The 26,792-nt window shown below is 33.3% G+C and overlaps 1 protein-coding gene across 4 annotated transcripts in view; it reads right to left on the reverse strand.

Annotated features, from left to right (window-relative positions):
* LOC129800602 (band 3 anion transport protein) overlaps positions 1-26,792 on the reverse strand; it is a 73,206-nt gene that overhangs the window by 42,047 nt on the left and 4,367 nt on the right. For all 4 annotated transcript variants that reach the window (XM_055845105.1, XM_055845111.1, XM_055845107.1 and 1 more), the window contains exon 2: positions 4,567-5,096. In XM_055845105.1, coding sequence (XP_055701080.1) covers positions 4,567-4,626 — 60 coding nt within the window. In that variant the 5' untranslated portion in view covers positions 4,627-5,096. The remainder of the gene's footprint in view (positions 1-4,566; positions 5,097-26,792) is intronic.

Here is a 26,792-nt window from a genome sequence, read left to right on the forward strand (position 1 = left end):
AAAGGGGGAATTTTGCCCAAAACATTTTTTAGTACGTGGCTGTTCTCATGTACTTCTGCGTTATCAACTGTTCTTTGTGTTAATTTCTATCCCGACTGTTTTTCCCTGTCCTCGCTGTGTTCTAAAACCACCAAATAGTCGAGACAGAAACCAACACGAAAAAGTCGATTTTGCAAAAGCACAGAAGAACAGTCATGTACTAAAAAACAGTATTTTCTCTTTTCATTTTCCCTTCGTGTAGTTTCATATTGCCTACTGAATTCATGTTCTGAAGCTGATATTGCTTAGGATATCGATTTTAAGTAGTTTTAAAGGCTAGCAAATAGTTTAGACCTCGCCGAAAGCGAATTTTTCGCCCAAATACAGCAATAAATGGTAATAAACTGTAATTGGAGTCCGGATTTTATAATCCTACCACTGGATCATGCCTAGATACTACGTAGTCTGATCTCTGTGATATGGCCTACGTCATGTTTTGCAGCCATTTTGATGGACAAAAATCCGTTATTGATACACTTTTTCATATGAGAGCGTATTTTACTCAAATCTAACATTATTTGGGTTGTAAGTGAAAAAAAAATCGGAAGTGTTCATTCATTAATGGCAACTGGAAGTCATTATATTGAATTCCTATTTACGTAAATAGTTCATAAAATAAAATTTTAGAACAAAAAGTAGCGTTTGTGGCACAATTTATAGCTTTATAATAGAGCTCTCTAAGATAAACAAAGTTTCAGTTAAAATATGAATTATATCTTGAGATGTTAAGTGCTTTATAGAGAAAAGTGAAACATTGGTACAATTTTGTCCGGCACTGTATTGTCATAAGTTCATGGAAAATTTGTAAATAGGGGAGAATGAAGCAGATTAAGACAGTATTTTTTTATGATTGAAAAACCTATGATTATAAATTCCAACTAGGAATTTTTACATAATACTCGTAAATCGTATATTATTGTGCCATTTCAGGACAAAATTGTTCTTCCGGTAAGCGTCGCGTCGGTGAGGTGGATTAATCCAAAATTAAAACACTCATAGTTCCAGAACTTTCGACACTGCAAATCGGATAATCCATTAAAAGGTTTGTAAAAGTTTGTACTTTTTTTCAAAACATTGTTCGTGTCATGATCACTTAATAAGCATTTGTTCGTACAGTTTTGTAAGCTTGACAAAACTTTACGAACAAATGGCAAAATTTTTGTAAAACAGGAAAAACAGAAAGTGATCAATATATGAACAATGTTTGAGGAAAAATACAAACATTTACAAACTTTTTAGTGGATTATACGATTTATAAGCATTTTACAAGTTCCCAGCAGGAATTCAGAAACATTTACGAACAATTTACGAAATAATTTTGTCTGTGTGTAAAACTTTTTAATTATAATTTACATTTAGTATTTTATGATTTTATGATAGTGCCTTTATCGAGAAAGTCTAAAGCGTTGTGAGGATGGTTTTGTTGTGTGTTCGGAAAGATTGATAGAGGTAATCCTAAAATAAGGTTCTCTTATCGGGCTAAACCGTCATTATGCTACGAAAAGGTCATATAAAAGCATACGAACCAGACAGAATGTTTTCTTATTTTAACGAACATACATGTTAATGAATATCTGTAATAAACTATAATAGTCTGTAAAACTACAAACAGAAATTCGAAAAATTTATTATATTAAATTATTTATTTATGTGCTTCCTTAAAGTATGGTCAAGAGACGTCTGTCGCTGACTTATCATTATCGGCCTCCCCAGGTAAACGGCAAAAAGCAGAAACACTGGCTCAGTAACCATTTATATCAACTCATATGATCGAGTTAAGCGAGTTAATCGATGCCGATTTAGCACCAATAATCGATAGATCTGCACAATCTTGCCACTGATCGACAAATCGGAACGATCTTAGCGCCGAACGCATTTTTTTGTCGAAAAATGAACCTATTCGAACTAGAAAAACAATCCCAACAGAACGTTTAGGATTTATTTATTTGATGGAGATTATCTACTCCTCGTTTCCCAGCGATTTTTATCAGAAATTTTCAAATGATATTTCTTTTATATATTAAAAGTAATTAAGAAATTTTTAAATTCCGAATATTTACAAAAAATATCTCATAATATTTGTTAGTTTGTCTTTTTCACACGAACTAAAATACTAAAGATCACCTTGTAACGTAATATATCGAAAAGCACATTAATTGAACTTTCACTTTGTGGTGCAATAAAAATGTTGAATTGTTATTTTTGTACGATAAATTAAGAGTTTATAATCAGTTTACACACAATATGCAATTATTGTATCAGGAATTGTTTGCAATTGTTTGAAATAATTCAAGATGATATTTTTTAAAGTTTTTAGAGAGCCTAGGGAGAAGTGGGGCACCTTTGAATGTGGGGCAGCTTCGAAATTTTGATTTTTCGCCTATTTTTAAACAAAATTGAACCTTGTCATGACATAATTTAGCTACACAGATTGAGAAGCTAAATTACATTATGATATGACTTAGTTCCTTTAAAACTTAAGAGAAAAATCTCAATTTCAATGCTACCCCAAATTCAAAAGTGCCCCACTTTCCCGAACGAAATCCAAATATATTCCTTCGCTACCTCAGGAAGATGTTCGCGGGCGATCTTAAGGCGCTCCAAGGCAAGATCATAAATTGACTTTAGCTGCCTTGTCCTACGTCTGTCCCACAGACCTAGGCTCAGCTAGGCTGAAGAAGAGATAGTTTTTGATCTTGGGTTGAAAACTCCACAAACAGTGTTACCGCATCCGGACAGAGTTTCCCTCTCCGAAAACACATCTGTTAATTTTATACTTTTTCAAGTGTAAAATTAACATGAAGAAGGGTAACTTTAACCCCCAATACACCTAAAAAGCATAATATTTACACCGATTTCGGATCAATAATGCAGGGTAAAATTAACATTTCCGGAATGTTATTTTAACTTTTTCCGATTTCTCTCTGTGATACTATCCCCAGACTATTTTTATATGGAGCTGTTTGAAACCAACACATTAATTGATCTCAAACTCAGTTTACACTTCTCAGAACAAGAAGGTATTTAAAGTCTCTAAACAGTGGCGGCAATATTTTTTTTTCGAAAATAGCATTTTTGACAGAATTTTGACGTTTCCAGCTACAGCACTGCAGACAATTTCCTTCAGAATGGCAATTTTGAATGAAAATTGATCCCAATGTGTAGACAGAGGCCTTTAGACAGAAATCTTGTATATCTAACCTTCTCCCTGTATACAATAAGGAACTCCCCAATTTTAACATATATCAAGTTACGTTTAGGGGTAAATTGGGCACCTTTGAACTGGGGCAGTTTTGAAATTGACCTTTTTTCTCCTTGAGCCTTATCAGGGGGATGACATTAGCTCTGAAAAATGAGACCGGTTTTAGTGTAATTTTTTGCCTGTTTTTGTACACATTTTACGAGATATCTCCAAAACTACGTAGGTTACCAATTTAGGGTTTTCGGTTACCTCTTCATTATTAAATTGGCATTTATTTTGTATTAGTATTTTTTGCTAAGTCATTCTACAATGACAGAAAACAGTTAATAAACTCAAAAGTTTTCTCGGCTCGCTAGAAACATATGGGAAACATAGGAAATGTCATGCCCCTGAGCTTTATCATGATATAATTTAGCTTTACAATTGGTTTGTTGAGCTAAATTGTATAATATAATTGTGGTCAAATTTTGTTCGTTATTCTTACTCTATTATCATTGTTTTTTGGAGACATTTATTGTACACTTTTTTTTCATTTTTTTTGCTGGAGTGCCTTTCTAGCCCCGCCTATTTCTGGGGTCTCTTTCGGGCCTTCTGCCTTTTCTCTACCCAATATTGTACATTTTTTGTCTCCGACTCTACCGCGGTTCCGGATTGTCCCTTTGGTCCGGGTGTCAGGGTCTCCTTATATATTTTCTCCTAAATTCTTTTTCTTTATCTTAATTGAGAGTTTCTAAATTTTTAAATTTTTATTTTTTAATTTTCATAACTACAGCAATAACACGTGCGACATCCTAGCCTCGTTGTCGTATCACCCATGTGTCTTATCTGATTCCTTCCCACCTTCCCATATAACCCAGTGAGTTCTACATACTTTAATTTGGAAAAGATCGTTATACACGACAAAAGACTATAAAGCCTGAGAAGAAGCATTTCCGTCGTTTGGCTTTAGAGGCTGGTCACCAACGCTGAGTCGGCGGCGGACGCATGGTATAGGGAATTATTGTAAAAACACATGTTAGCAAATAAATTACATACATAAATACATACATACAATAATGGTTCAGTTTCATTTAAAAATAGAAGAAAAACCCAATTTCAAAGCTGTCCCACTTCAAAGTTCCCCCACTTCCCCCTACGAATGAAGAAAAATTCCCATACGAATCTATATGAGGTCTTTAGTAACAAATCTAAAGTACAAATCCCTTTCGAAGGGATTAAAAAAATTTGGCTCTTCATTGCCCAACATTTCTTTTTTTGGAAAATATTTTCTTACACCAAGAGAGTATCTTGTTATCACATGAAATTAAACAAATTAATGCACTCACCCTTGGATTGAAGCCAAGGAAAGACAATTTCCTCCGGTTGTTGTAATCCTGTTGACTCATTTTTGCTGCTTTTCACAATTTAATTCACTTGATGTACGTCCTAGTTCTGGGTACTTTACACCACTTTAGTAATGACCCTCGTTAAATTTAAATTCACAATTTTGCACTAAAGTTTATTATTTTATTCTTTTCTTTTCCAAGAAATTCAACACAAGGCGATAAATAAGCTCACATAAAATTTTCAATAAGATGTCTTTTTGATGGCTTAAGAGGGCTGTTCAGGTTTTGTTTTTGTCACAATTTCATCACTTTCACTTTGATTGTAAGTATTTGAAGCGATGAATACATTGGGGGCATTAAATGTGTGGAAATTGGCGCAAAATTGGCAAACACTTATTGAGTGCACTTGAGTGGCTTTTTGCGTGGGGCCCGTCCAATGCGACTTGTCCAGAGGGGCATAAAGCTCACGTGGATGGCAGTGAGGTTCTCAGCTGTATCCTCTGGCACGGAACAGTCGGTCCTCCAGGTGCCTGAAGTTATAGGAATTGAGGGAACATCTGAATAAATTTTATGACAAAATTGTTAATATTGACACAAAAAAAAATTAGGATGAAGAACTTTTTGGGGAGCACTTACTACCCGTTGGAGGGACATCCAACGACTGAGGTCGGGTGAGTGTTGGCAAAAATCTTTTATGTAAAGTCCAAAATAGCATGAAAAAGTATACGTGATGATGTAGTTAGTAGGAGGGCATACCTGTGTGGTTTTTAGGTATTTGACTTTATCAAGAAGCTGATTTGATTTTAATTCTTATCGAGGAGTGGCGCAAACTCATTTCGCACTGTTGTGACTGATTAGCCTTCGTCTCCTCCAATTGATCAGTTGACAAGGCTTATAAGATATTTGTTATAAATTTCGGTTGAAACAGTGGCACGTTGGGAAAATAAACTTGTCATTATTATTGGCACAGGTGAAAAGAGTGTACAACTCTCTCAAAATACCAAATGAAAAAAAAAATCACCTGTCTCTTGTTTGGGCTGCTTTTGAAGGAAGATTGCCATCAAGATTTGTTATGGAAAATTTTTGCAGATGAAACGATTAATATGTTTGTGTCATTCAAGGAATTTTACTTCCGAATGTCTGCCAAAAATTTTCCCCCTGAAAAACTAGTGAAACGCAACAAGTGCTTCTTAAGAGGGAAGAATTTTGGCTGAAAATGCTCAAAATGTTGCTACTTCATGTCTCTAAATAAATCATCATTTGCGCCTAAATATGATGGACGCTTCATAAAATTTTATCAGGTAGTTCCTCGTTATAAATTTCATTTAAAGAAAACATAAGTAATGGGCCATAAATGATTGAACTATAATTCGATTGGATAAGATACCTCTGAGACAAGCGAAATCCTCCCTTCTTTGACGTGATTTGACAGTAAGTTTGACATGGCAAAAATATGTCAAATTTGACAGGTCCTATTTAAATTTCAAATTATAACGGAAATATCACAAAAATGTGAAATATTGGAATCTAACGGCACACTTACACTGATTAATTTATTCCTTCTGATACAATAAAAAAAATTAATTCGAGGCATCAGCTCTTAACTGTCACACGACAGAGTGAATAAAGTTCATTTATCGCGATCATATGATATCTCCGAAGGTGCTTCAGAGTGTACTTCTCACCTCCTGCCCCCGTCACGAGTGCGATTGAAGAACAGCGCGCAAAAAAAGAGAATATTTCTGGTATTTTCTTTATGAAGATCGATGGATTTCTAATATCATCTTATCAGTAGGTTCACGAGTTATTCGTCCAACACTACCGGAATTAATGTTCCCATGTGGGAATTTTAAGAGGGTTGGAGCAAAACACACAAAAAAAAGCATAATTTTTCAGTTGTTTACTCAAAGTCATTCTTCTTCCTCAATCTATTTATACTCTCACAAAATGTTTTGTAATTGTGGAAAGAATAATAGGTGAGACACTCCTTATTCTTTTGTTTGTGACACTTTAAAGAGTCTAAATTTTCAAAGTAAATTTAATTCATATCCCATATTTACTTGAAGATTTCATGTCATCTGGTATTGTTATATGCCTTACATATGCAAATATCTTTCACTCATTCATTTGTGGGTTTATTTTTTCCACAACTTAACTCCAAATGGTTGTTTTTCTCTGGAACTCCTCATCAATTTATTATTCACCTCCATTTGGTTCAATATTTGCGTACGAGCCAAATCACGTGAGTTTCTATTGCTCACTTTCCATCTCCTTTAATTTTGCTCGAACTCATGGGGACAGCATTGTCTATAAACGTTAGACTTTGTCAAAAATTAAATCATTCCCCGTCAAATCATTGCTCTACCTGCCGATTTTACTCGGAGGTTTTTTTTGAATTGTAACGGTATATTCTAGTAAATTCAGAGGAAATCTGTAGATTTTCTGCAGAATTTCTGTCAGAAAATCTGTAGATTTTCGGCAGAAATTCTACTGAAAATCTGCAGATTTTTGGCAGAATTTCTGCATAGGAAATCTGCATACTCAAGAAACATTTTTTTCTTAATATAGTCTTGTATAATTCCTTAAGTAAGGCACTATAGAACCAAAAATATTTTTATTTGCTTATAACGCTCTTGGTCCCATCACTGAGACTACTATAAGTAAAGTGGCGCACTCTTAAGGATCTCAAAAGCTCCTATAGGAATATCAACAGAAAATTCTCACTTTAAGTCTTTTAACTCTTTCGCGTCTTTAGGGTAATGTTATGACTCGGGGAAAAAAGTTTTTTTCGGGTATTTACATTAATTGAAATCTATCTGTTCGTGCACGACATCATAATAGAAGGATGTAAGATTCTTGGCTCATTTTCTCAAGACTCCAGTTAGATTTCAATTAATGTAAATAGCCAAAAAGAAACTTTTTTCCCCGGGTCATATATGACCCTAAAGACGCGAAAGAGTTAAAAGTGCACTAGAAGACTTGTTTAATACTTGGTTCTATAAGGCAGCTATTTTGCTTCTTGGGTAGTCTCCATTGTCTCAACAAAAATATTGTTGACTTATCAAGAAACTGTAGAAGTTACAAAGAAAATGGTATGCTCTGCTTAACAAGCATTACCGAATTAATATTTTAGATAACTAAAAAGATGTGAGCAAAAATACTAATTAAAAATCACTAATCGAATGATACAAAAACACGAAATTTAGGTCGACACTGTGTTTAAAGATATCACTTCACTATTCTCTACTTAGAACACGACGTCGCAGAACTCTTTATTTTATATAAACACTGTAATATCACCGAGAATAACTCTATTGAATTTTGCAAACTTCAGTGAAAAATATTCCATCTTTTCTGACACAGCTGTCTGGAAAGTCTGGAATGTAGAAAAATCTACAGAAAATCGGCAAAATATCTACAGAAATTCGTCAAAGTATGCACCCGGATTCGTCAGAAAATCTGCAAAAATTTCTGACGAATTTTGTCCCAAGCCCAAATAAAATTCGCAGGAATATCCACAGATTTCTCGGCAGATTTTCGGCACAGGTGTAGATATTTTCTGCAGAAAACTTAAAGATATCTGACGAACTTATTTGACGGGTCGTAAGTAATTTAGAGACTTAACAGTTTGAAACATAAACTGAAGTTCTTCGAGGAACCCCCGTAAATCGACCATCTTCAGAACTACTCTTAATTTTTCTCCTTACACTTCCCTATCCTTCTCTGTGATTTCATATGTCTCCCTGTGACTCTATAATTGATAGAAAAATGTTGCTGAATAACAATGACAAAGGAAAAACTTTTTAAATTAGTCCCCTAAAATGCAATGGCGGTGGCAAGACTGACAGAAAATGAAGTGGTAATAGAAATTGGAAAAACACAAGAGGCAACTCATTTAGGGGAACTCGAGCCAATCTGACCAGGGAACCCACGGGGAACTCGGGGAACTCGGGGAAGCCATAGATGTTTCAGGGAACTAGAGGAAACCCAAATATTTTTTCACTGGACTCTCCAGGAACCCATACATTTTTCAAAGAACTCTTGCAAAACCCATACATTTTTCAAGAAACTATAGCGGAAACTATATATTTTTTCCGGGAACAGAGAGATACCGTACATGTTTTAAGAAACTTACAGAGAATCCATACATTTTCCAAGGAATTCTTGGGCAACCCAGGAAACTCATACATTTTTCAGGGAACGAGAACCCGGAGAACCCGTACATTTTTTCAGGGAACTCATGGGAACGCGGTGAATTCATACATTTTTCAGAGAACTCTCCGGGAAACCAGAAAACCCCTATATATATTTTTTCAAGGAACTCTCCGAGAAACCAGGGAACTCATACATTTTATCAAGGTACCCGGGGAACCTATATTTTCTTTAGGGAAACCGGAGAACTCATGGGGATCTTAGGGAATCTATATATGTTTTTGGCGAACCGGGAACTCGAACCACTCCAATTGCTTATGAATAACCCCTTAGAACTGACCTCCCGTTTAACTGACGTAAATCTTACCACAAGAAAATTAATTATCCTGACATTATCTTTTTGGTTTTAGTTCAGTTCTGACACAATAATTTCAGGGAAATATAACGTAAAATCATGGTAAGGCAGCGGATCGATCTCAGGGCTTCAAGTCATTACTATAACGTGCGAAGAACGTTTTCATTTCCCAATTTCTACATTGAGAGGAAAATTTTTCTACTCGGGAATCATTAATCTTGCTTATGACACATTTTATGAACTAGACGCATCTGTGATTTATTTATAAACTCCAACCAATCATTTGTTTTGGTTGGGATCTTGTGCAGTAGTTGCTAAGGGTGTTTTCTGACGTTTACCTGACATTTACCTGACGAGAGATACCTGACTTTCACTTGAAAAATTCAAGTCCCGCCATTTGCAAATAACTGAATATTTTCACTTGCAATAAATAGTATTGAAAATGCACCATATTTTTCCAAAAAAAAAATCAGGAACAAGGAAGAAGCATCCGCATATGCGAAAGCGTTTCAACACGTATTTTAAAAATCAACAATAGGGAAAACCGGAAGTCGTCGGGAAGAGATAATCACTCAGGGAAAACACATCAACTATCATCAGAGCTTTTGGCTCGGTCTCCAAGCCTTCATCAGTGGTCAAGTCTTGCAATCTTTCTCTGAGACTCGTTCAGGGTTTTGGTCAGGATTACACCAGGGCATAAAAGGGAATGGGGACACTTTTCTTACACTGTATTTTACAAATTGTTGTATTAATTTGGCACAATTTTTGGATCTTTTTGGATCAATTTTTAGACATCAATTTAATACATGTTTCAGTGAAATAAATAAGCGTAAAGTAATTTTTTAACGTAAAAATTACATTTTCATTATGTTAAATATCTTAATAATGTAAACCGACTTGGCAACAATCAATATCGTGGACAATTCATAAAATAGGTACTCATGGGGAAGGCGAAGGCTTTACTTAGTTACTGGAAACCAGATTGATTATACTAGATTCAATGGTACTGATCTATCCAGGTGGTCAGATGAGTCAGGTGGCGCTGCGATCTAGTGTAAGCTTCAACAGAAATATTTTAAATTTGAATTTCGGTTAGAAAACGTAATACTATTATACGGCTTAACTTAAGGCATAAGGCTTAACCATATGGCTTAACTGGTATAATTTCTTATCAGTCAAGATATTTTGGAAAATTTGACTTAGAATTGTATTATTAAGTATTATTAATTGTATTATACAAATGTCCATTTAGATTCTGAAAGAGCAGTAAAATTGGTTGCCATTTGGGTTTGTGAGACCTTCGGGAACTAAACTTAACCTTTAGTCTGAAGACCGCTTTAGACTATACACCTTTTAATTGTGATATTTTACGATTGATAAAATTCTTTTCTGTTATTAAAATCTAAAATTCCCTGTCTTTCTTCATTGTTTTCAATCACTTTATGTCCTTTTTTCAGACAATTGCGAACTACTGATTACTTTGAAAATAGCCAAGTTCACTTTCTGTGCTTAGCATTGAACTTACAAGGTCGAGTATTCTGCAAAGTCTTCATTATACTCGTTGTAAGTGTTTTTGGCAAATGCAGGGGGTTTTTGAAAGGCACAACGAAACGAAAGGAATACCCATTCTCAATTGAAAAGAGCAAGAAAGGTGTCAAGATACCAAAACAGCTCTATTATCGCAAATCTCATCTTAGTGCAATAAATTACTTCAGATAGATAATCATCTTGCGATTTGTATGTCATATTTTCGTCATTGGCATTACACTCCAAAATAATCTCGTGCTCTCTTCGAAATATATTTCCCGTGAATCTTAAGGTGGGTTCAATTGTGAGTTTCCTCGAGCACAAATCAATGTCAGGAAAATTATCTGGCTGGTGTTCTTATTCGAGGAGAATTGGAATGACGCAATGTTTATTAAATTCCTCCAGTATTTTTCATTAATATGCTAATGAAGTTCACATGGTGAGACAGTTTGTTGGCAATTTGAGGACAGCTTTCAACCCCCAGAGCAATTGCACTTATGACCCCTTTGACCCTGCTTTACTAAACACCCACTGACTATGCCATTAGCCACCCTTTTGCACATGAAGCGGTTTTTTTGTGAGATGGCGGGAAAGGTTCTGATAAAATTAATTGCAATTTTCTGTTGCAATTACTATTTTCCAGAGATCATAGCAATAATCTAATTATAAAGCTTTAATCTGGAATAGTGTTATAGGATTTTTATCGCTTATAATGCAAGGAAACAATATCACGGTATCTGAAATGAATTTTGGATATTAATTATTTTAGGCCACGTCCTATTGGTAGATTTGAAAATCTTAGTATTGTGGTATTTTAAAGAAAAATCACCCTATAAATTTCATTGTGGGTCGAACTAGAAATGATATTAATTAAACAATAAAACATGTACAAAATTTAAAGGAGAAAGGGGGATGCTAACCTATGTCCTGGACAAAATCCCGAAAGCTAAAATCCCGCAAATGTCAAATTCCCGAAAGCCAAAATCCCGAACGCTAAAATCCAGAAAATGTCAAAATCTTGGACGAATCGAAATTCCGAAGAGCAAAATTTTAGAAATTATTATTTCGATATTTTTTTAATTAAGATAATTCTTACTTCTGAATTCTGTCTCTTTCGGAATTTTGGCTTTCAGGATTTTTTCTATTCGGAATTTTGTATTTAAGGGAATTTTGCGTTAGGGAATTTGTCTGTACGGGATTATGTCTTTTCAAATCTTTGAATCACGGAATTTTGGCGTTCAGGATTTTAACTCATTCAGAATTTTGACCTTTGAAATTTTGGCTTTCGAAATTTTGGCTTTCGAAATTTTGGCTTGCAAAATTTTGCCTTTTAGGGATTTTGGCATTCGAGATTTTTTTGTTTTTTTGAAATTCTGGATCACAGGATTTTGGCGTTCAGGGTTTTGTGTCTTTCGGAATATTGGCTTTCGGGATTTTTACTATTTGGAATTTTGTCTACTCGGGATTTTGTCTTTTCAAAATGTTGTTTCTTTCAGAATTTTGACTTTTGTAATTTTGGTTTTCGAGATTTTCGCTTATACGGAAATTTGTCTTTTCGGGATTTTGGCATTCGAGATTTTTTATTTTCAATATCTTGAATCACACGATTTAAGCGTTCAGGATTTTGTCTCTTTCAGAATTTTGACTTTCGGAATTTTGGCTTTTAGGGATTTTGGCGTTCGAGATTTTGTTTTTTCCTTTTTTTTCAAAATTCTGGATCACAGGATTTTGGCGTTCAGGTTTTTGTCTCTTTCGGAGGTTTTCGGGATTTTTACTATTTGGAATTTTTCGAGATTTTCGCTTACGGAAATTTGTCTTTTCGGGATTTTGGCATTCGAGATTTTTTTTTCTTCAATATCTTGAATCACGTGATTTTGGCGTTCAGGATTTTGCCTCTTTCAGAATTTCGGCTTTTGGAATTTAGGCTTTCGAAATTTAGGTTTACGGAATTGTGTCTTTTCGGGATTTCAGCGTTCGAGATTTTATTTCTTTTTTCAAAATTCTGGTCACGGAATTTTAGTGTTCAGGGTTTTATCTTTTTGAGAATTATGGCTGACACTGCTCATAACCTTTAAATCAGAGGTGGGCAAGAACCGTTGGAAACCGAATAAACGTCAAAATAAGTTTGTTTTGGTAGCGTTTTGACCATTGACGTACATGTGTCATTAGACGTTTATTCGGTTTCAGCGGTCCTTGCACGCCTCTGCTTTAAATGTTATCCGTTTCGTAAAAGATTTATGGATCCTAGAAAAATGTGTGAATTTCAGAAAGAATTATTTTTGTGATAGTCACAGTATTTTTATTATAAAAATTTTGGAGGCGTGGTCAATTTTTTGTGTGCTATTTAGAACATATTAATACACAAGGAAGCCAATAGTTTATAGAACCTGTACATCCAGATCTCCATTGGTATACATTATTAATTCTAAACTAATAAATCCTTTTTCAAGATAAAACAGAATAAATCAAGCCAATCTCCAAGTCCACTGAGTAGGGGCGGTATTATCCTTAATAAATCTTCAATAGACAATATTGCTTTATATGATTTTTTGGCAGTTTTTATAAAAAATAAATTCAGAAATGCTAGAAAAATAAGTGAATCCTGAGAAAAATGTTTTGTGCGAGGCACAGTATTTTTAAAATAAAAACCTTGAGGGCGTGGCCTATATTTATGTATCGACGGTTTCAATTGGTTTTTGGTCTATAAATTTTAAATCAAGATGTAATAAATACATAAAAGCCTCAAACCTAATTTATTTTGTACCAGAGTTTGCAGAAGAAATCCAATGCCTCCTCAAAATACGGAAAAGCTCAAGAAGCATTATAAAATCATGCCTTTAAACCCCATAAGCTTGGAGCTTTTTCTAGGAAAAAAGTTGATAAAGAAAACTTTTGCTTGAAATAATTATCAAAGGTTAAATGATGATACTTTTGAACTTGTAATATACTCTCACATTCTTTTCTGAGTGTTGTTTTCTAAACTAGAAATAACAAGTTCAGAATGTTGCACATTGTTTGTAGGAAATCCGCAAAATAAACTCGCGTGTAGAGCCGTAATAGCTGAAATATAACGCTCTGAAGATAATTTTGCAAAACATGAACATTCTGAGCGACAGTTTTCTTGCCAATATCTTCCTACACATGCGGCTGAGCTTTTTATGCTTCAGCTGAAAGACACTAATTTGATCATGAGGGAAAATGATGAATTGCTTGAATGTTTGATAAGTTAATTGATGACATACTGCCAGGAATGTTTCTTTTTTTTTTGCAATGGAAAACTGACAAGAAATATTTGAGATAGAGTGTGAAAAATAAATTCAAACTCAACCCCTTTGGGTTTTATTTGCAAAACCCAGAGAGTGCGAGATGCTGGATTTATTAAAATACCTTGTCAGTTGATATATAGAGTATCCAATTATAGAACAAAGTCAAATTCTGTCACTTTCTACCTTGACCCAATGCTAAATCCCCGTAGATAATTATTAATTGTGTCGTGCATTGATTTTTCTCTCACTTTTTTCTCAATGATCTTCTCCCAAGTGTATAATGTTTGCAAAAGGTAGTGAGCTTTAATGTTCTTAATAAAATTTCTTATTTAATGCTCTTTGCTCAGTCATATTCTTGCTTTTGTCCTCAACTTTTTCTCTCCCGCAAAAGCTCTCACTGAGGACGAAATTAATTAAAAGAACCGCAGAAGATTATACTTTATACACTAAAAGAGCTATTTGAGAAAATTAAAATGAGATGAAAACCCAGTAAAATTGCTTCGAATGAACGATTATTTTATTCTTACTTATAATTAAAAATATTGCGGAAACAAAACAATTTTTGAGATTAAAAAGAAAATTTAAGGTTCAATAAAAATGATTAGGATAAAAATACTATAAGATTTAGGAACTTCATTTCGATATGGACATAGATTCTTATACAGTGCCCGTTTTGTAATCCGGATGATTGGGAAACAAAATGACAGATGGCCGCTTTGTAATCCGGATGGATTTTTTGAATTTATTCAACGTCTCGAAAATATAATACAAGATTTTTTTTGTAAAATTAGAATAAAATTTTTAAAGAAGATTAAAAGACATAATTGGAGGAGTCTATTCTATTATACTTCATTTACTAAGCAAAAATATCACAGGATAGTTCATTTTCATTGCTGAACACACATGCATACATGACCTCAAAATGATTTTAAATGTAACCGTCGAGAACTTGTCCGGATTACGGCGATCCGGATTAGAAAGCGGGCACTGTGGCTTCAGCACATCTTTTCTATCAGAAAAATTTGAGGAAATCAAAATTCACTTCCCTTATCCCTTTCTTTCTCAAACAGTTTACATTTGCCTATCCCATTGTTTCTCATTCTTCTTCTTCTTCTTCTTCTTTTAAACATCACACCAAATTCAAATTAATTCAATCTAAGTGCAGATGCAAAAGAAACGGATAGACATATTCAAAATGTTTAAGAAAGAAGATATAAATTTTGATTTCATAGAATTTGCTTGATATAAAAGGTGTTCCGGAGGCATTAGGATCAAAAATGAACCTGCCTAAATTGACAAAAAACTGGGATTGTGGAAAAACTATCGTGGAATAAGAAATTAATTTTTGGGATCATAAATAAAAATACATCTTTATGGCTCCGGCACACCTTTTAGATCAGAAAAATTTCATGAAGTCGAAATTCGAATCCCTTTCTTACTCACAGGCTTTGCATATGTATATCTCACTTATTTGAACTCTTCTTCTTCTTTTAAACGTAACAAATTTAATTTAGGTTAATCAAATTTGGAATGCGAAAGAATAAGATAGATATAATTCAAAGCGTCTAAGAATAAAAGGGATGTGAATTTTGATTTCATTAAATTTACCTGATTTAAAAGGTGTGCCGGAGCCATTAGATAATACAAATTTATAGGAAAGCTTACCGAAGACCCAAGACTGATAACATTTACTGTTAGAAATCTAATACGGTAACAAGTATACAAATTTTTGAAAATTATAGAATTAGATTCTCGGATCATAAAACCAATTTCCGATATCAATATTATAAGTTTTAAAGAACAAGACGTATTTTTTGCACACTATTTAGATCAGGAAAATTTCGTGAAATCGAAAGTCACTATCCCTCTCTTCCCCAAACGTTTTGCATATACAGTGAGTGTCAATATTTTTTTGCCTAATGCATGTTTGAGAAAACAAGTGAAAAAATGATAGTAAAAAATACTTTTTCAAATTTTTCTTTTTGCAGATGAGTTCCCTGTAATCCGGAGATATTATTAATATTTTTCAAAAAAAAAAAAATTTTATTTCATATCAAAAATAATTATTTTCCAAAAGTTAGTCATTTTTGAGAAATCAAAAGTTTAATTATTATTTTTTTTGAAAAATATAAATAATATCTACGGATTACAGGGAACTCATCTGCAAAAAGAAAAATTCAAATTCTTCAAATGATTTCAAATGATAGAAAAAATTACTTTTTCAAAAAAGTAATTTTTTCTATCATTTTTATTTTCACTTGATTTCTCAAACATGCATTAGGCAACAAACTATTGACACTCACTGTATCTAACATACTCTTTAATGCTCAACGCACAATAACTTTTGTTTTGTAAACATGTTTTTCGCATATCAATGAGAGTGAATGAAACCGATATCTAGTTATCTTGCTCTCTCTCATATGAAATTTTGAAAACATGTTTACAAACAAAATTAATTGTGCGTTGGGCATAACACTCACAATTGGATTGAAAGAAATTAAACTTGTTTAGACGTTTAAAAGAGGAAGAAGAAGAAGAGTAAGAGAAAGATATGAAAAGCTTTTGAGGAAGAAAGAAATGTGAATTTAGATTTCGTGAAATTTTCCTGATTCAAATCTTGATTTAGTTTTTAGACTTATCCCGTATTTAAAAATAAGTAATTTTCATTTCCTAAATGCAATGAAAAGCCGTTGTCACCATACACAGAATTCCTTAGCATATCCATTCACCCAGAAGTATAAAGCAGTATAAAAATGATCAAGATGAAAAAATACATCCTCTGTTCTCACAAAAGATCCAGCAAAAAATTGCCAAATTAGATTATAGAGCTTTTTATAGTAGGTTAAAATGATTATGGCATATCTCATTTTTGGAGCTTTTATTAATATTTACATATATATTTTTTTTAATGCATGATGATAAAGTGGTTGCACTGAACTTCCGGCTGAATGTCTTCATAAAACACTTCCTAAGTTTCAATAGGTCAATGGATATATCTCTTGTTATTCATAGGCCATAAAAGTTTTCCAGCTCATCAGTTTGGTCTCTTATTGGATATGTTCATGTGACATATCCCGCTGAACTTGGTAAATTGGAGTTAAAGGTGGGAGGCAAGGGTCAGAATTGCAAACTAAAACCATATCGATTAAGGTGAATAGTGAGTAGTGAGTAGTATTGTATCTCACAGTTTTCCACAGCTTATACTTATACAGCTCCACGCTTCTGGATGTATACATAGTGGAGGCAGCCAAAATCCCGAAAGCCACAATCCCGAATGTTCAAAATCCTGAAAGGAGATAAATTGGATGGAGCATTCTGTGTAGAATAATTTCCAAAGACACAGAAAATTTCCCTTTGCCTTCAGCAAGCGTGGGTGCAATCGTGGGAGTAGCTATGACACTTTTAAGAATTCGGGATTTTAACCGGGAACCATACACAGATATCTATAATGAAATATAAAAACCTCCTGACATGATCCTTCCATAATTACTGTAATCTGCGTATTTCGTCAGTCAAATATTAATTTTTGTAACCTTTGTAACCAGTTAATTCCGAATATTCCGAAACTCGTTCCCGCCATAAAAATACTTCCTGGCTTCTCCGCACATGGCGCTTAATTCACTTTTATTCATAAAATCATTTCAGTTTATAGCACGAAAGCTCAACACGGCCTATTAAGTTTTTTTTTAATTTGAGAAAATTTTCATTTTGATCCAAAAAACAGAACGAAAAAGAGCTTATTATGGGTCAGAACGGTCAGAACATTTTAATCATCCACAAGTATTAAAAATTAAAGCTTTAATGTGAACATGCTCTAAAAAAAGATTTACGCAGCGGACAAATAAATAGATAAATTTTTATTCATACTCTGTAACCTGTCACACGTGAGTTCGAAACCTGACAATGCCAAACGAGCTTTTTTGACATATCATATGAGTTCGAAAATGCAATTTACTGATTTTTTAATGAAATGCCTTTACTTAGTGATATTATGCAAATACAGTCTGTCTTAGATGATTTGTTTAACAAAATTCATAATCATTTGAATTACCAGAAATCTCAAATATGTGACTTTTGACAATGCCACGTGAGCTGAAATGGCAATGTCACGGCTACAGAATCGCATTTTCGAAAAAGCTCTCCTAAGATTCGAACTCAATTTGTCACATGGCATTACCAGAGCGTTACAGAATTCCCCTCCTGGTTGCGTCTGCCATCGTCTTAACATTACCAGCCTCCCCAAACGGCAAAAAGTATGGTTCAATAGGTCGTATATGCCATTCATACAATCGAATAGTCTGCAGTACAATTATGCAATTAATAAATAAATTTTGAGAAAGAAAAAAGAAAGCAAGAAAAAAACAATCGTTAAATAAAATTTTGTGAAAAGACTGTTGTTAATCGATTTGACAAAACTTTTCCGTATTTTGTATGAAAGAACATCCTATTGGCAAAACTTTATTATTAGACAAACCTTTTTTTTCAGATCGCGAATAAAAAGCTTAGTTAGAGTTTTAGAATAATATGTCTGGGATCAAATAGGAGCTACGAAATGTTCGTAAAGCGTATAAACGACTAAAAAGTTCGTAAAACTTTGTACTTTCTTACAAACAATGTTCATGACATGATCACTTAATGAGCATTTTTTAGTTTTTTTACAAACATTTATCCGTAAATTTTAATTTGTCTGGCAAAAATTTACGAGCAATTTACAAAATTTTGCGAACAATGTTTTCTATGTTTACAAACATTTACGAATAAAAGTTTGTAAATGAGCAGAAAATGTTCGTCAAGTGATCTTTTTACGAACTAATATTTGTGAAAAAAGTACAAACTTTTATGAACTTCTTTGTAGTTTATACACTTTACGAGCATTTCTTAAGGCCCCAGTTAGTATTCATAAACATTAACAAACAATTTTACGAAATATCTTTTTCTGTGGAAGTATCTACTTTTTATTTCAAGAAAAATGTTTGATAAAATAAATTTTTGTATGACAATTCAGTAATTCTTGTGCATTTTCTGATTTGTAAAAAAATACTTACTAGTGGACACTTTTAATTTCATTTTGTAGTTTCTTTTCGTACAGTGCATGTAAGAAACTTTTATAAACAAACTTCTAAAAGACTTTATAGAAGAGTCTGGTCTGGAGTAAAATGATAATTGACTTCCTTGAGATTTTTTTCTCTGCTTGTCAAATACTGCGACAAGTTGAAGAAAGAAAAAAACGCAATCTCGTAGCACGATATCAATTTTCCTCCCTCACTTCTTTCCCAAGCCATTTTTCTCCTTTTGGCGGGAGGAAATTGAGGAAGATAATCGCTCACTGAAGTCATCTGGGCAATTGTTTTTTTATCTGTCTTTGCGTGTAAAATTGTGCTTCTTGACTATCCGGTTTTTTTCCATCGACAATCTTTTATAGCACAATCAACCACCTTCTTCAGTCTCTCTTGACTCTTCCTATCCATAAGATTACCTCTAACTCTGATATCCGCAGAGAAGATACACTTTCGACAAAATCATCGGAATGGATTTATATCCAGGGCAGGTGATTTATCTATAAATATACTGTCAGTTAAGTGTCTATCGGTTGATAACAAAAATGCTCCTCAATAAATTTGGATTAATATGAGAAAGCACGAGATACACACTCTTGAGTAAAGATCACGTAATTCATACGAATTTCTTCATTTCGAGCAACTTCTTCAATTGCAAATGCCTCAGACTGGGACTGATAAATTTCTAGATTTATGATTTTTGGGGAAGTCCCACAATAGACCGCCAATCAATAGAGTTACGTAAATTCAATAGATTTCTTTGATTGGAGAGATTATTAAATAAAAAACTGAAAATTTGATTAAACCGAAAGAAAGTTATCTGTACGTCGAACACTGAGAAAAATGGGTCTCGTTTGACCTAGAAAGAATTGTAATAGGACTGTCACACTGGAAGAGATATAATTTTTCTAAAATGATAATAAGATATTTAATTTATGCACATTTAATTAATTTACAGTTTAAATTATTACTGGTTTTGTGCTCAAAATGCTTCGCTTAAAGTGTTCAGTAAATTCTGTAATTTTCGTGACATTGTCACGCGTGAGTTCGAAACGTGACAATGCCAATCGAGCTTTTTTTGTCATATCATATGAGTTCGAAAATGCAATTCACTGATTTTTAATGAAATCCCTTTACTTGATGATTTTATGAAAACACAGTACATCTTGGTTGATTTGTTTAACAAAATTCATAATCATTTGAATTGCCAGAAATCTCAAATACGTGACTTCTGACAATGCCACGTGAGCTGAAATGGCAATGTCACAACTACAGAATCGCATTTTCGAAAAAGCTCTCATAAGGTTCAAACCCAATTTGTCATATGGCATTGCCAGAGCGTTATAGAATTCCCCTCCAGGATATGCTAAGCATTTAGTACAAATGTTCTAAAAATATCGTAATGGAATAGAGTCAATATAGGTAATTATTATTATTAGTTTATAAAAAAACATAAAAAATGAAACTTAACAAAATCTAATATTTAGTACATGTCTGTACTAAACACTTATAACAAAACAGCCATCTGAAGTAGTTATTTATTAAGATATTTATTACATATCTAATGCAGAAACTCACCTGCTTTTACTGTCTATTAAAAATTGATTTTATTAACTAATTCAGAGGTGTGCAAAAACCGTTGAAACCGAATAAATGTCAAAATAAGTTTGCTTAGGTAGCGTTTTGACCATTGACGAACAAGCTTTATTTGACGTTTTTTCGATTTCAAACGGTTCTTGCACACCTCTGAACTAATTAATGGTGCTATTTCAATGAAAAATAAACATGTGTTTTAGCACTTTACTGTTCTAAAGTACTTCTACATAATCGACTGTTTTTTGTGTCGGATCACGACTGTTTGGTGGTTTTACATCATGGCCGGGACTGAGGAAAACAGTCGAGAGAGGAACAAACACAAAGAGAAATCGATAATGAAGAAGCATTATCGAAGAAGCCAGGACAGGAATGTCCCATTTTTTTGTTAATTTTCTTATTGTTTTAGATGGGAAAGGAGAAAAGACAGGGAATAAGAGTAAATCCTGCACTCAAGAGCAAACTCAACAAGGTTTTGGAAACCTTTCGTCGTAGTTGCATTTACACTGTTTGTCTCCAATTAGAAACTTTCCCTTGTCTCCATTTGGATTAATTTGTTTACCGAAATTCGAAAAGGCAGAATAATCAGCGCTAAAGCGATGAGTACGTGAACTTATACTTTAGGCTTCTAGTAATATTTTGGAATAGGTTTGCCTTGGCTTTATGGACACTCAGTGGGTCAACTGATAGAGCACTCGCTCTATGATGCAAGGGTCCCAGGTTCGAATCCCTTTTTGGTCAGTAGGAATTTTTCTGGCGTTAAAGGTATTCGAATTGCATCCAGTGAACTTCACTGTACTCGAACTGACAATCTCTTCTCGTGTAAAAAAAAAAAATAATAATAATGGATGTTCCGTACTCCCCGTGCGGGAAGGTCTAAGTTCCTCTATAGCAGGTCTGAGGTCTGAGCTAAAATAAAAGCCGAAGTGAATTTAGTGATGCCTGTTGAAATTCTTTGAAATGCCGCGAAAATTTACGTAGAGAAAATGAGAGGTTTTTTAATGTTAAAATTGCTTAAATTCCTTAAAGTTAAGTCATTTTCACAAAAAAAAAATCCTTTTTTATAATTTAGTTGAATACAGCTATTTGGGTTAATTGTAAATACTCTTCGATATTACAACAAAAACATTGGGATGACATATTGAGCTAGAAGACTCATATTCTTTTGAGCTGTCTCAAAATTCAGCATAGGTTTGAGAAAAACCCTTTTGTAGAATACTATTTTGGTTAATAAGGAATGCAAAAGTATGTATTACAAGAAGGGACACGACCTGCTAATAAGGGTAAAATAGAGAAGAAAATATTTTGTTGCATTTTAGACATTTTTTGTGTCTATCTCTCTCTCACAGTTGAATTGCGCGCAATTTAAGAACTTTCCATTTGAAGTGATATTTGCATTTAATTTCTTTGTATTTCTGCAAGATTCAAGTTAAAGGGTGTGTAGTGAAGAGCTACCCGTCTTCCGACAAAAATATTAAGAAGACAATTTCTTTCAATGTGAGTTTTTCTTTCTATTATGTTTTTTGGCACAAATATATTCATTATGGCACCGTAAATAAACGGGACTAATGTTACCAGCACAGCTACCTGCAATTTCCATTAGAATTATCAACACAAAATTTCCTATATTACACGACTTTTAACGAACACAGGTTTGCTCTATAGAATGTTGTGCCACCATTATTATAATTATTATTTTGGCTTGGCTTTGGAGTGGCTGTGTCTCTTCGAAAGGTTGTTACTGAGCGGAATCAATGAAGAGATTTTGCTAAGAAATTGTTTTGAACCTTTACTTTCCGTAATATTAAATGCCACACTTTTGCTCTTTCATTTTGACGGTCGTAGTGCACGGCGTAATTCGTGGTCAGCGCGACGTCGCTATTTCTACACTAAGCTTTCGTTCACTTTAATTGCTGTCAAACTAGTAAAACTGTAGTCATTCCGTTGAAGTAGAATTAATGACATTCAAACGTCGCGTCGTCTTCATAACCTAAGGCCATCTCAAGCAGCAATTTTTTCTTAAAATAGTCTTGTAGAATTCCATAAGAAAGGCACTATAGAACCAAAAATCTATTTATTTACTTATAACGGTCTTTTGCTTCCATCACTGAGATTACTATGAGTAAAGTGGCGCACTCTTAAGGATCTTAGGAGCTGCTATGGGAATTTCAACAGAAAATTTTCACTTTAAGTCTTTTAAAAGTGCACTAAAAGACTTGTCTAATACTTGGTTCTATAAGGCAGCTATTTTGCTTCTTGGGGTGCCTCTAGTCATGAAGTGTTATTTGGGATAAGATATTATTATTTATTGCTAAGAATCTCACTAATGCTAACCAATATTTCACATACTATAGATATTTTTCAATGAAATAGCTTCATAACTTTATTAATGAATTACTGATGTTACTCAGCATTACGGCATTAAAATAATTCTTATTAAAATGACTCATTTTTAATCAATTGATTTTGTTTCCGGGAAATTGGTGTTTTTCCTAAACATTCCACAGATGCGGGGTTTTCTTCAATGGCCAAATTTCTTGGACAAGAATAGCTCGTGGCTATTATTCTGTTCTTTTCCACTGTTGCTGTGTAAAGAAGACCAATTTAAAAGGCAATTTTGGAGATTGGTTTTCTCAATGTATGGCTTTTCTTGCCTTCTGTTTGTTGATCCACCGTCTTTCCCGCAGCGGGTGGGGTGTTTATCATGGGGAATTTTTTTGGGTGCAGAAGGCACGTGGACAGTTCAATCTTTTCTGTCAATTTGGTGTTTCTTTTTCACCATGTGAAGCATAAAAGGTGTTAAAAATTCCACAGAGAAAATTCCAATGGAACTTGTAGAATTCTCAGCGCCATTCATCAATCTTGTTGCTATTCCTTTTTCCTCGACATCACATGACTCTGTGAAATGTATCATATCCACTAAAGGTCAGTTTAATCTCAATCTCATGCGAGTCTTTTCACTCTGTTGACTCTCTGTGGTCCATTTGGGTTTGTTGGGGAAGAGCCATTGAAAATATTGATAAATATTATCGATAAAAATAGATTGAGAACCATTCATCCGAGTTCGGGGAGTTTGGAGATATTTTTAGGTACACACTTTTTTATTCTTAATAATATTCCCTCCAATTAACACCATCCGATGAGTGATTTTGTGAATGGGGAGTGGAGTAAATCAATGTGGATGGAGCGTGCTTAGCACAGATTTGAGATAGTTATTATTTATGCTAAACAAGTATAAATAACTCCAAAATTCCCATTTTTTTTTCATCCCACTTTTGCAAAAAGAGTTCAGTATGCAATGTTGATAATTTCTTTTGTATACACAGAGAAATGAGTGTTATTTATACACCTTGGTGTACGTCAATCCTTGATACACTGCACTCTTATTTTATTGGTACACTGAGAGAAATCCGAAAAAGTCAAAATAACATTCCGGAAATGTTAATTTTACTCTACAGTATTGATCCGAAATCGGTGTAAATATTACCCTTTTTAGGTGTATTAGTGGTTAAAGTTACCCTTTTTCACGTTGATTTTACCCTCAAAAGGTGTAAAATTAGCATTAAAAAATATAGATATATTTTTACACCCGAAAAGTGTTAAAGTTATGACGAAAAAAAGTTAATCGTAGCCTCTTTTTTTCTAAGTGTAAAAATTTGACTTCAAACACTGCGCGTTAAGAAGAAAACAAAAATATAATTAAGCTTTGATATTAACCCTACTCTATGAGTTAATTTCACACACATCAAGTGTAGAAATAAACCACTTGAATATTAAAATCTACACATAAGGACATTTTATTCTTAAAGTAATGCTGAGATCAAACAACAAAATTCATTTCCTTTTTAAAACTTCGTGAAATTAAAAAAACACCAATATTCCAAATTGTGAAAATAAAAAGAATAAACAATAAATACTTTTCGAAAAATGGATGTTTCGTGTAATTATTTTTCTCTTAGCAAAACACTTGTGATTTGTATGATATTTACCGATTTTTAATATTATCAAACGTACTATATGGGCTATTATTTCTCAAATTCATTCCCTAAAACAAGGTTTTTTTTAATGTACAGTGCTCGCTCTCTAATCCGAATCGGCGTAACCCGGATGAGTTATCGACGGTTACATTTAAAATAATTTTGAGGTCATGTTTGCATGTGTGTTCAGCAATGAAAATGAATTATCCTGTGATGTTTTTATTTAATAAATAATGTATAGAATGATGTATAGCATAGAATTCTTTATTTATGTCTTTTTAATCTTCTCTAAAACTTTTATTCTAATTCTACAAGAAAATCTTGTATTATATTTTCGAGACGTTGAACAAATTCAAAAAATCCATCCGGATTACGAAGCGGACATCTGTCATTTTGTCTCCCAATCATCTGGATTACAAAGCGGGCACTGTAATTCTTCAAGAACGCTTCACATGTTTTAAAGATTGCCTAGGGGAACAGTGTGTCCTTATACGAAAATACCGTTGAACCATTCTTACTGAAGACTTTTCAAGATTAAAGTTTAAAAGGCGTTGAAAAGTATATTTCTTAACTTAAGGGTATCATATTTGGGCTCATTGAAAAGGTCTTGGAATTCCTGGTAAGACTGAACTGATTCCAATCGATTATGAACCGGTTATAAATAAATAATAAATAAATAAATAAAAAATAAATAATAAAGCCACTTTAATAAAATAAAGTACGTGAAATATCTTCTATAAATACACATTCCGTTATTTATATTCGGTAAAAACACAATTTGAATTTTAAATCTTCGGAACATTTTTGCGTTACGCTTAAAGTCCACCAGAGGCGCATAGAGCCCATAGAGCAGATGGTAAAATTGTGACAGTTCAATATGGGAATTTCCATCCGGAATTCGTATCCGGAATAAAATATTTCGTGGGAAAACCCGTGAAAATTCCGTGTTTGCACGGTTAATGTAAATTCCACACAAAGAATTTTATTTTCTTATTTTATTAATATTATTTAAAAGTTAAAAAAATAACTAAAATTTCTAAAAATAAATCTTCTGCAGTCTAGTTTATTTAGGATTAATTTTTGAAGGTATATATGACTAGTTTAAGTCAGCTGCTGGCACTTGATTTTCGTGATTAAAATTCAAGTTTTTAAACAATACTTAAATTATATTTCCCTTAACTTTCATTTAGAGATTAAAAAAATCAACGGTTGAAGTCTGATATTCGGAAAGCTCTTAGAAAATACTTCATCTGAACGAGATTACACAGAGTCGATTCATCGGAAGCCAATAAACCATTTCGACTTGTCACAATACAAGTCGAAAAGTCGACTTTTAGCAAAATTCGTCTTTCTGCTTTTTGGGTACTGCTTGACACCCGCTACCCTTCCTGTGAATCTTATACCGGAAAATTAAGAATTCCCAAAGTTATAAGAATTTCAAATCTTAAAAATCCTTTAAAAAAGCCATTCAATACCCACTGGACTTTAATGTTGTCCTGTTTTTGAATTTACCACAAAAAATTTGTCATATGATATGGTCATATTGTTACAGAATTCCCCTACAGGTTTTCAATGATTTTCGGATATATTTTATAGTTAGTCCAACTGAACACTTCGTCGATAGACACCTTTTTTGACCGTTTAAATCGCCATCTTGAATTATTCAATGTCAAAGGTTAACCCTTTAAGGACGATTGGAACACCGGTGTCCCATGAAGAAAATCATTTTTCCTGACTACCTAAAGTCATCTTTTTATCATGTCTAATTATAAAGTAGAAAGTTAAAGGAATCTAGAATACTTTTTGCAAGTCTCAAGCTATTTGCTATGCAGATGCAGTAAATATTTAAGCTCAAAAATGACGAATTTTTAAATTCTCAAATTCATAATTGATTTTATTTATTTTCTATACTTCCAATTTTTTTTAAGCAAAACTTTTTTGGCAATAAAAACTACAATGCTCATACGTAATATTTTTCATTAAAGCAAGAAATATTATTCATTGGTATTGTAAGAAAAATTACTTAAATTTTTGGGCCATTTTTGTCCCTATCGTTCATAGAAGCACAAAATACATCGAATAAGACTCTGTTGGACTTTTCAAGGTTAGATCTAAGACTTATCATTGATTATGTTTCTCAGTTTAGTTTTTATTGTTGATTTTCAGTCCGTTAAAATTGTCAGGTCGTTAAAGGGTTAAATATCTTGCATCATTCGATATTAGGTGTCAATTTGATACCTTCTTTTACATGCAATAGTGCTTAATTTAACACATTCGAGTAATTCTTTCATCATGATAT

Source organism: Phlebotomus papatasi, chromosome 2 (assembly GCF_024763615.1).
Source record: "Phlebotomus papatasi isolate M1 chromosome 2, Ppap_2.1, whole genome shotgun sequence".
In the NCBI taxonomy this organism is placed as follows: domain Eukaryota; kingdom Metazoa; phylum Arthropoda; class Insecta; order Diptera; family Psychodidae; genus Phlebotomus; species Phlebotomus papatasi.